Here is a 10892-nt window from a genome sequence, read left to right as displayed (position 1 = left end):
CCCATCAAAAGCCATTCATAACAAGAAGTTTCCCGCCAGGCCCTGAACCGCTCCACCAGGCACGCCACATTGCGCGATGGCACCCAGGCAAACCCCAGCGCACCGCTCCACCATGCACACCACATGGCGCGATGGCACCCGGGCAAACCTAAATGTGCTGCCTAACGACACCCCTTGGTCTTTATCTTAATAGAGCTAGATCGATCCCCGACTTATGACTAGCTAGTCTTTACCCGAGTCATGCTAGATCGGTCCTCCGACTTGTGACTCGCCAGTCCAGCCTGAGCCCGAGTGCAGATCCTCGGCCCACAGGCCTAGTCTTCATCCTAGTCGCACTAGTTCGGTTCCCGACTTACGACTAGCTAGTCTTTATCTGAGTCGTGCCAGATCGGTCCTCCAACTTGCGAATCACTAGTCCACCTTGAGCCCGAGTGCAGACCCTCAGCCCACAGGCCCAGTCTTCATCCTAGTCGTACCAGATCGGTCCCTGACTTGCGACTAGCCAGTCTTTATCCGAGTCGTGCCAGATTGGTCCTTCGACTTGCGACTCGCTAGTCTAGCCTGAGCCCGAATGCAGATCCTCAGCCTACAGGCCCAGTCTTCATCTTAGTCATGCCAGTTCGGTTCCCGACTTGCAACTAGCCAGTCTTTATCCGAGTCACGCCAGATTGGTCCTCTGACTTGCGACTCGCCAGTCCACCTTGAGCCCGAGTGCAGACCCTCGTCCCACAGGCCCAGTCTTCATCCTAGTCGCGCCAGATCGGTTCCCGACTTGCGACTAGCTAGTCTTTATCCGGGTCGCCCCAGATCGATCCTCCAACTTGTGACTCGCTAGTCCAGCCTGAGCCCGAGTGTAGACCATCGGCCCACAGGCCTAGTCTTCATCTTAGTCACACCAGTTCGGTTCTTGACTTGCGACTAGCCAATCTTTATCCGAGCTATGCCAGATCGATCCTCTGACTTGCGACTCGCCAGTTCAGCCTAAGCCCGAGCGCATACCCTCGACCCATAGGCCCAGTCTTCATCCTAGTCGCGCTAGATCGGTCCCCGACTTGCGACTCGCCAGTCTTTATCCAAGTTGCGCCAAATCGGTCCTCCAACTTGCGACTCGCTAGTCCAACCTGAGCCCGAGTGCAGATCCTCAGTCCATAGGCCCAGTCTTCACCCTAGTCGTGCTAGTTCGATTCCCAACTTGGGACTAGCCAGTCTTTATCCGAGTCACGCCAAATCAGTCCTCTAACTTGCGACTCGCCATTCCAGCTTGAGCCCGAGTGCAGACCCTCAGCCCACAGGCCTAGTCTTCATCCTAATCGCGCTAGATCGGTCCTCTGACTTGCGACTTGCTAGCCACAAGCTTGAGCCCGAGATCAGTTACTCGGCCAACAGGTCGTCTCCTCCCGGCTCACATAGCTTGGTCTCTTGGCCAGCAACTCGCCAACATCATCCTGTATGGGCCCAACCACCCGACCGATGGTGCAAATCCTTCCCAAAGCATAGGGCGTCGCCCCCGAACTGCCTCACGACGAGCCAATCCAGCCTCGCCTCTCAAGCAATCAACACAGCCGTAGAATTCTGACCCAAGCGCACCCCTCACCCTCTCGAGGGTCCCAACCATGCCACCACCGACATCATGCCACTCTACAGCCAAGTCGGCAAGAGGAGTACCCCCACGTGCCAAGCCAGAATCCATACCAAGGCGTTGCTCGGTATGTCCCATCCCGAAAAGCCCGGGACGACGGCTACACAAAGGTACCATCTCACCTTTCGAGGATCGGTCACCATGCCAAACCCGCGTACGACCGACCCTCGTACAGTAGTATAAAAACCATTGGCTGGCATCCACCCCGGGGGGGACAAAAAAAGAAAGAGAGAGAGAGATCAACCCACCACTAACTTACTCGTCGGAGGGGCCACAGTCGGTAAACACTCGACGGGGGTCTTTTGTGCAGGAAAGTGGATCTCCCCAATGCGAGACCATCCCGATCGAGAGAGGTGTTTTCAACATTCCGACCCAAGCACCCCATATGGAGGGCATGATCGATCTCGTCAACCAGCCCACCTGGCCGAAAACTCCCGACATCGACCCACGAACTAGGCTGTGCTGACTCATCAGCCACGATGCATCAGTTTATCAACAAATGTAATCTAGCAGATTGGGCAATATAATCTATGCCGAAGGATCATGAAGCATCGCAGCTAAAGCAAATAAGATTAATCAAAACCCTTCATGATTCTCCCTCTCGTTTCTTAAGCACCGGCCATCGATCCTCATCCACTTGTCGAACTATGTATGGGTTGCGGTCTCTATGCGCCTCCAGGCCATGTCATGACTTGGAACACAGTCGCTTCAGCTTCAGCCTCAGCCGACATTACCTCGATGCAAAACCCCCACTCTCCATGCATCTTTTTTCCACTCACTACTTGCCTGGAATCCTGGGTCATCCACGAACACAATAGCACACGAGGCACTCTTGGCATTATAGTTTCATGCCATGCCTATCACAATGCAGTCATTGCTTTCTATCTGTGTCCGTGATGCTGCTGAGCTGATATCAGGCACCTGATCTCGGCTGGGGGTGTCAAGGCATGCTAAGATAATTGTGGTCTTATGGAGTCCTTGCTGTTCTCTCTCTCTCTCTCTCTCTCTCTCTCTCTCTCTCTCTCTGGATAAGGCACCAAGAAGGTTTCCTTCGCAGGAGAGATGATGCCGCTGTCGTTTAGGGTTCACAGAACTCGCAGCTTTGGCAGACAGCGGTATCATCTACTGCGGAGGAGACATGGCTGGCGCAAACGTGGACTCCTCTTCCAGGTTGCTCTCCAACCTAGCCAATTGCTTTCCCCCTCGGTTTATACTCGTCATGACACAAAGCTGAGTTTTTCTTCTTCTTCTTCTTCTTCTTCTTCTTCTTCTTCTTTTTTATTTTCTTGCCTATTATCTGAGAATTTTCAAGATCTTGAGCATGAACAAGATTAGATTTGACTCTCGGTAATTCCATTTACCAATTCACAGAAAAGCTTCTTCTCCTTGAAATCACTTTTGCATGGCTCCAGCCCTTGGATCTCAAGATTATATCTGTTTAAATCATCCTCTTCCACAATGATAAGATTGTCACAAAAAAATATTTATATTATAATTTTAAGAGCCTCTTGAAAAATATTCATACTAAAATAGACCATAGTTCTGAAGGCAAATCATATATTCAAGTAATAGAACTTTTAGAAAATTAATCTGATTAGCTAATCAATGAGCACTATCATTATTATCCTCATAATATATATGAGTAAATTTATAATTAATGAACCTAATAATTAAAATAAAATAAAATAAATACTTCCAATGAGAGTTTTCTCTTTGTTCCAAGTTTTAACCACCAGTGCACAAGCATCGGATTCAACAATTAACTTTGAGATCCTCACTTGTCCATTCCAGAGTTCAAAAGTTCAGCTTTCCAATAATTTTCACTCCAGATAGAATACTCAGTAAACAAACTTCTTCTATCACTCGGCCGTAAAAGATTATTTTCTAAAGTTAAATCTTCACATTTATAAAGATATATAGACTACGTAAAGGCTGTGATAATAGAGAACCAGAAAGCTTTTTGCATCTACTACTGTAATGCTTGTGTCCGGTCAGTGTCTCGTAAACCTATAACTTCTACATTATTAGAGAAAATTTTCTTGCTAACAGTCGTCGTCCTCTGCATATTTTTAATCTCCATAATTTTGGGCCTTCTGCATTCAAGATCGTGCGGATCAAAATTTGCCACGTCTATTAACCGTAGGCCTTCTTGAGTCTCCGGTTGGGTTTCACTAATCTACCGGCCGGACCGGTTCTTCTGTGGTCGAAGAAGAGCAGGCGGTGTCAGAACCCTAGGTGGTGTCGATCGAAGCAGAGAAGCGGGTATGATGGACGATCGGCGATTTGGGAGCTCTTGCCGATGTTTATCGTGGGATTAGCGGTAGATTCCCTTTGGAAATGGTGAGTTGTTTGATTCTTCTTTTCCCGCTTGTTCTTGCTCGAAAATGTGTGGGATTTGAGGGTTTTGATTAGTGATTTTTTTAACTCCTTCTGTGAAAAGAAGCATCTATTCTTATGTGATCTCTTTCTGATAATGTAATTGCAAAAGCTTTTTCCTTCTAGATTTTAACATTTGTAGGAATTGGCGATGATTTATACGTGTGTTGTTGTGGAAGATTGCTTTTGTTTCTCTCGCTTGCAGTCTTTGTTAGATGGCAATCTCTTCGAGGGTCAGTTGTTGAAGGATTATTACCTCTTTCATGATAGCTCGCTCGGGATGCAAAATTCACGTTGGGATTGTTCTATTTGCTCCTTTGGATATCATCCTTGATTTAGTCATCTGGTTATTGTCATCCACCAAGACCATAGGTCAATGAGTAGTAGTTCAGTGTGTTACGAGATACGGCATGTATCTCGGAAGTATTTGTGTATAGGGTTTCGATTTATCACGCCCTGCTACTTTGGTTAATGTTTTTACAAGTTCATGATTTAGGAAAAAAATTCTGATGTTGATGCGTATGCTTCAAATTGGATTTTTTACAAATACTGATTAGTACTGATGACTAGCTAGAGCGACGACTTCTTGATGATAAAAACAAAACAATTTTCAGTTGCCATTTAGTTTAATAAGTAGTCTTTGTTTGCCTGCTTTGCGTCAGTTACTTCTTTCATATGTTTGTTGTTAATGAACTAAGATGTGAGTTATTGGAAATAATCTCTGTTACCAGGAGTAAGACAGTGTCTGCCTCATGTACTTGGATACCTTTTCTAAATTATTTTCTGCTAAACATCTCAATATAAATATATCCTGTCCAAAATTACTTATGTTAAAGAAAATTTATTTGAGGTAGTTTAGAAATCCAAACAAGGTGTTAAAAGGCACTACGTATGTTGAAATAGATCAAGTTAGAGGTTCATGCGAAAGAGAGGAAGACAAATGGCGCCTTGATCGGAGATAAAAGGATAAAGACTGTTGGATAAAACATCTTTTGCCTTTGTATTGATCTAAACACCGGGCAAAATCAGCTAATTTTGGAAACCTCAGAGTAGGAACTTGTTCACGTGGTTGTTGAAGTGTTGGCTGGATCTCAATACTATGTTTTGACAAGTGAAAATGGACAAGGAAAATTATTACAGAAATAAGACTTGAAACCACCGTTGGTGTATAGAATATGCCATATTGGAGTTATTTTGGAGCAAGGCCTTTAGGGTTGATCCTCTATAGAATGTATATATCAATCTTACAGAATAGGTTTTACGGTCTTTATTTTCATTAGATCAATAATTTGGCTGATGTAGATGCATGTTTCATCAATATTTTTGGATTATTTTACGCTTTAATCCTTCTTATAATTTGGCTCTTCTTGCAGGTTTTACCTTTACTAGCAGGATTAGCAGTTGCTGCTGCTGCTCTTGCTGGTAGATATGGTGTCCAAGCTTGGCAGGCATACAAGGCTCGGCCGGTAGTTCCTCGTATGCGTAAGTTCTATGAAGGGGGCTTCCAGCCTACTATGACAAGAAGAGAAGCTGCCCTTATTCTTGGTGTCAGGTATGCATAATAAATTAGAAAAGAAGAAGATAAACCTGGTCTCAACTTTTCAATTTTTGTGGAAGTACATGCTTTCTGTATTTGTTGCAACAGCAAGTTATCAAATCTTGCTATGTACATATGTGAAAAACCAGGTTGACATTCTACATTCTACTTCCCCAAGGCAGCCATATTATTTCCATCCCACAAACTGTCATTTAATAGATCGTAGGTGGTCTCCTGTCATTATATTATCTTTGTAGGATCAGACGGACAGAATCTCAGACAAGGATAGTATCCTTGACTCAGCTTTAGATTCAGGTTTCATTAGAAAGATCTTGATATTTTGGGCTGAAGAAGGTGATGCTTGATGTTTGACATTGTAATGGTAACATGGAATAGCCATGCAAGATATGACTATACTTCATTCAAATTGTACTGTAAGCAATGAAGTTTCTTTCACTTGCACAAGGTAGAATATGATCCACAAGAAAGATTGTGGATGTATTATGTACACATTGATAATGGTGTATTGGTGGTTTGTTGAGTTTCCGCAGAAAGCAATGATTTATAATGTCTGGTTATTGATTTTTTTTTTTTTTTGCTTGGGGAAAGTCAGAAACCTTTTTGTATTTTGAAAGGAATATGAAGAGAAACTTGCCATTTGCTTTTATCTAGATCTTGAAAGCTGGGATCTGGTAGTAGCTTGAATGAAACTCTCTATTAGGAGTTTTGCCTGTCACTTTGCATTTGGTAAATAATACATTATCATCTTAGTGACATTTCTGTGCCGCTATTATATTTTCTTTATTTTGATTTCTCACTAATAGTTTGTAGTTATGCTTTATCAGGGATCTATACTGGAATAAATATCAGTAGTTTGTATCTTTATGGTCTATGCTCATCATAATGTGGTCCGACTCATTAGTTATTACCAATGAGTTTCAGGTTTGCCTGTCAAGTTAGCTTAAGTAGTTTCAGATTTTGAAAGCTAATTCCTAACAGGCTCCTTCTATAAAATTTACAATCATATTTCTATTTAACCTGGCTGGTTATTTTCGTGCAAGCAATTTTTCCTGTCAATACCATGTTCTGCCTCCCTTTGTACCTGAAAATTTCCAATTTCAGCCACATTTTTTTTGTTATATAGTTTTCATTATTCTGACTGAGAACTACTTTTTGTTACAGGGAAAATGCCCCTCCAGACAAAATAAAAGAAGCACACAAAAAGGTTATGGTTGCTAACCATCCAGATGCAGGAGGAAGTCATTACCTTGCTTCCAAGATTAACGAGGCAAAAGATGTCCTGCTTGGAAAGACCAAAGGTGGTGGATCTGCATTTTGATTTACCTGCACAACATGTGAAATCTCATCAATTGTGCAGCATATTTGGTCACACAAGATCATCCTCAAACTTACCATCCCTATGATACTTTGTCTCAATGTTAAAGATTTATCGCAATTCGAGTCGCAGATGCAGGATAGTTGGTGCAATGTCTCATCATTGTGTTGGGGACATAGCGATGCTATAGAGCCCCATTCATAATATATTTTTTTTTTCAAGCATGCAACATCGTTCTACAATAATTGAAGTATGGATCTTTTATGACTTGAAATCACCCAGGTGTTGCTTTCATTTTTCAATGAAACAATGCATTGCCGGCAGGTATTAAGTGTCAGATAACTCCATATAGTCAGTCAGTCAGTGTTTGATAAAAAATGGCTTTGCGATGTCAAACTGGATTTGTATGAACGCCACTGAAGATCTTTCTTGCATTCAGTATTCCTGTGAGTCGAATATTTTTTGTGATTTCATATTCTCATTTTAAATTCTTGAAACAATCCATTTTCTTGCATTCAGTATTCCTGTGAGTTGAATATTTTTTGTGATATCATATTCTCACTTTAAATTCTTGAACCAATCCATTTTCCCTTTGCCTTACCGGAGGGCTACGTGTTGACATCTGTCTATGAGAAGAATTTATCGAGGAAGAAACAATGAAGGAAAATTAATGCTTCACAGAGGTAACAGGTTTTCGACTATATAATGAACATGATCTAACATCGTCATTGAAGTGCGATTGCCGTGTCCTGTTTGTAAAAGTTGTCGAAAGATACTTTATAAGATCTTTATGCTTTTCCTGCTAGCTTTGGTAGAGAAGGCTAAGTTTCGAGCGTCATTGAATATGCCTCTGAAACACGGATCCAGATTGTTGAGTTTAATAACCAGCCATACATTATGATGGAAGAAGAACATAATTTGCAGGATGAAAATTTAATTAAGGAGTTACCTCCAAGGAATTAAATTTTGTTCCTAATTCACCGAACTTAGTGATTTGTTAAGGAGGTACAATTCGACTGAACTTATAATAGTGAAATTGAAGTTAGAAGACCTGGGAACGAGACACTGAGGGAGCAAGAGGCCACAGGGGTTGATGCTCTCAAAGAGTACGTGGAAGTGTTACTGTTCGAGTTGTCCTAGGGAATTAAAAAAAAGCCATATGCAATGAAGTTTGTGCTCGGTCAAAGGTATAGTATCTAGATAACACACTAATTTTTTTTAAGTCATAACTAGGTGATAAATACGTGAGAATGTATAATATTATGTAAGATATATTATAGATCTGATTAAATTTTAATGACAGATATCAATCAATAAAAAAAGTTTAATTATGATAAGATTTTTTAGGAGATAATCTTAATGGGAGGGATTCTAATGAGTACTTATTTTTGACCCTCTACTTTCACTTATAAATAGATAAGATCTTATAGGGATTAAAAGATGTGGATATATAATATTATTGAGTGATTATATATTTTCTTTCATCTCCTCTTAGTCACGTGAATCAGTCATTGAGAGATTACAAATCTTCTCTTATCTCCCCTTGTCTCTAATCCATCGATCATAGTGGTCTTGTGGAGGATAGGAAGAGAGGAGAATGTGAGTCTAGTTCTCATTGTAAATTGACATCACTATGCTTTTCGGATCCAAGGACAGTACCCTTACATATCAAATAAAGATTTTTCTGAATGATATTGAAAGGTACGTATCGAAAAACTAATATATTATTATTTGATTTTAATTCTAACATTAATTTTTTTTTGCATAATAGTAGCATTTTATGTTTTTTTAATATTTATAATTCGTATTTGATAGAGAATATAAAATCAACTAGCCACCCTTCCCCAAGCCAACACCATAGTAGTTCGATATTCTACTATCCACTAAAGTAGAAACCCAAAAGGCAACTCAGGTCAGTTACTTAGCTGCCTTCCCTGTGGGATATCTATAGAAATATATTGAATCTTGGATTTTGATGATGAACTATAGTGTTAAAAATTGGACGTCTAGCCAAATGATTGGTTGATGTGTCGGAGATCGAACTTCGTACTATAGATTCTGGCATCATATCGGAAGGATCGGATATTGTGCCGGAAGATTAGATGTCATGGGAAAGTTAATATATCGGTAAAATGAGTGATATACTGAAATAAAGAGCGATGTGTTAGAGGTTCGAACAAAGTATTGAAAGATCTGATGATATATTGGAAGAGCATATAACGTAAAAACTTCGTAAATGTGCTGGATATGTGGTTGATTTATTAAAGTTTTGATTGAGGTCATTTAGGTCAATTTGAGTTAGTATTGGACCGAAATAATGTCAACTTATCAAGAAAACCTAATAAGCTTGAAGTTAGGCCGAATTGAGCCTATTAGAAGGCTAAATAGGTAGCCTAAATTAGGGTTGGCTGGTGGTACCACCTGAGTTAGCCGACAAATGCCTATGGCGATGGTAGTACTGTTAGGATCAAGAGCACTAAGAGGGGGGGGGGTGAATTAGTGCAGCAGAAATCTTACAACGATAAAGCACGTTCGAACGATAAAAATGATTTCGGTGTGAAAGCCGATTCTAAGATTACTTTAACTTAAGATCAAGTGAGATGACGTTAAAATCAATCTATGAAGGCAGTTTGCAGTTATGATGAAAACCAGAGTGTAAGTGCAAACTGAAATACGACGTTCGTACGAAGAAGTTGATTTATGTCTAAATGATGATTCGTAAATCACTTGATTAGGCGAGATGCGGTTTAAGCAAGTATATAAAGGCAGTTTGCAGTTATGATTGAAATCAAAACGTAAATGCAAACTGAAATATGATGATTGTACGAAAAAACAGATTTACGTCTAAACGCTGATTCGAAAGTGCAAAGCTTGAAACCCGATCGTATATGCGCAGAAAGCAGTAAGCTTTAAAGGAGGTTTGCAGTAAAGATAATATGCTCAAAGTAAATGCGAACCGAGATTTAGAGTGGTTCGGTCAATCTTGACCTACTCCACTTTTGGCTTCCTCCACCGACGAGGTCACCGACGTCAACTAGAGGCCTTCCTTCAATAGGCGAAGGCCAACCACCCTTTTACAGTTTCACTCCTTTTGACGGGCTTAGGAGACAACCCTTACAGAATTTTCTCTCCTCTCTTTACAACTCAGAACTTGGAAGAATAGAGAGAGAAGGACTTTTGGCCTTTAGAACAATTTTGAGCTCTAAGAATCACAGAAAAAGATCAAGATTTCGGTGTTAGTTCATTGCTCTTTCAGTGCTGAATGGGTGGGGTATTTATAGGCCCCAACCCAGTTCAAATTTGGAGCTCAAAACTGTCAATTCTCGGAATTTCAGGATCAGGCGGTTGCACCTCCTGACTGGAGCGGTTGCACCGCCTGGCAGAGCTCGAAGACTGAGCCTCTAGGCGGTGCTACCCCCTGTCAGGGGCGGTTGCACCTCCTGACAGAGCTCGAAGACCGAGCTCAGACGGTTGCACCTCCTGACTGAGGCGGTTGCACCGCCTGGCAGAGCTCGAAGACCGAGCTCAGGCGGTGCCACCTCCTGTTAGGGGAGGTTGCACCGCCCAATCTCGCTCGGAGACTGAGCCCCAAGCGGTGCCACCGCCTGGCTAGAGCGGTTGCACCTCCCAGTCTCGCTCGGAGACTGAGCCCAGGCGGTGCAACCTCCTGCCTTGGGCGGTTCAACCGCTTGGCAGAAATCAGGGTCCGAATGGGTTCATCCATTCGGCCCAATTTGGGTTTTTCAAGGGCCCAATTGCCCCAAGATTAAGTTAATGGGATCACCTCTCATTTCCAACTTAATCATTGTGCTAACTACGATTTTTACTAAGACATTTACTGCAACTTGCTCTGGTGCGTCAATCGCTTCTTCCGGCGAGCTTCCGGCGAACTTCCGTCGATCATCCGATGATCCCTCGGTGATGCTCCTGCGGACTTCTGGCAAACTCCTGGACTTGCGACGATTCACTTGGCGAGTTCCGACGAGCTTCTTTGGCAAGCTTAT

At 42.1% G+C, this 10892-nt stretch overlaps 1 protein-coding gene across 1 annotated transcript; it reads left to right on the top strand.

The window, feature by feature from the left end:
• The first annotated feature begins 3823 nt into the window (after positions 1-3823).
• LOC135645211 (mitochondrial import inner membrane translocase subunit TIM14-1-like) lies at positions 3824-7165 on the top strand. Its single transcript, XM_065163379.1, has 3 exons — positions 3824-3979; positions 5389-5567; positions 6735-7165. Exons 1-3 carry the CDS (start codon positions 3977-3979, stop codon positions 6889-6891), a joined length of 339 nt encoding a protein of 112 aa, XP_065019451.1. The 5' UTR covers positions 3824-3976; the 3' UTR covers positions 6892-7165.
• Positions 7166-10892: the final 3727 nt, after the last annotated feature.

Source organism: Musa acuminata, chromosome BXJ3-8 (assembly GCF_036884655.1).
Source record: "Musa acuminata AAA Group cultivar baxijiao chromosome BXJ3-8, Cavendish_Baxijiao_AAA, whole genome shotgun sequence".
NCBI classification, from domain to species: Eukaryota; Viridiplantae; Streptophyta; class Magnoliopsida; order Zingiberales; family Musaceae; genus Musa; species Musa acuminata.
Note: the sequence above shows the minus strand (reverse complement) of the source record. Positions and strands in the feature narration are given on the sequence as shown.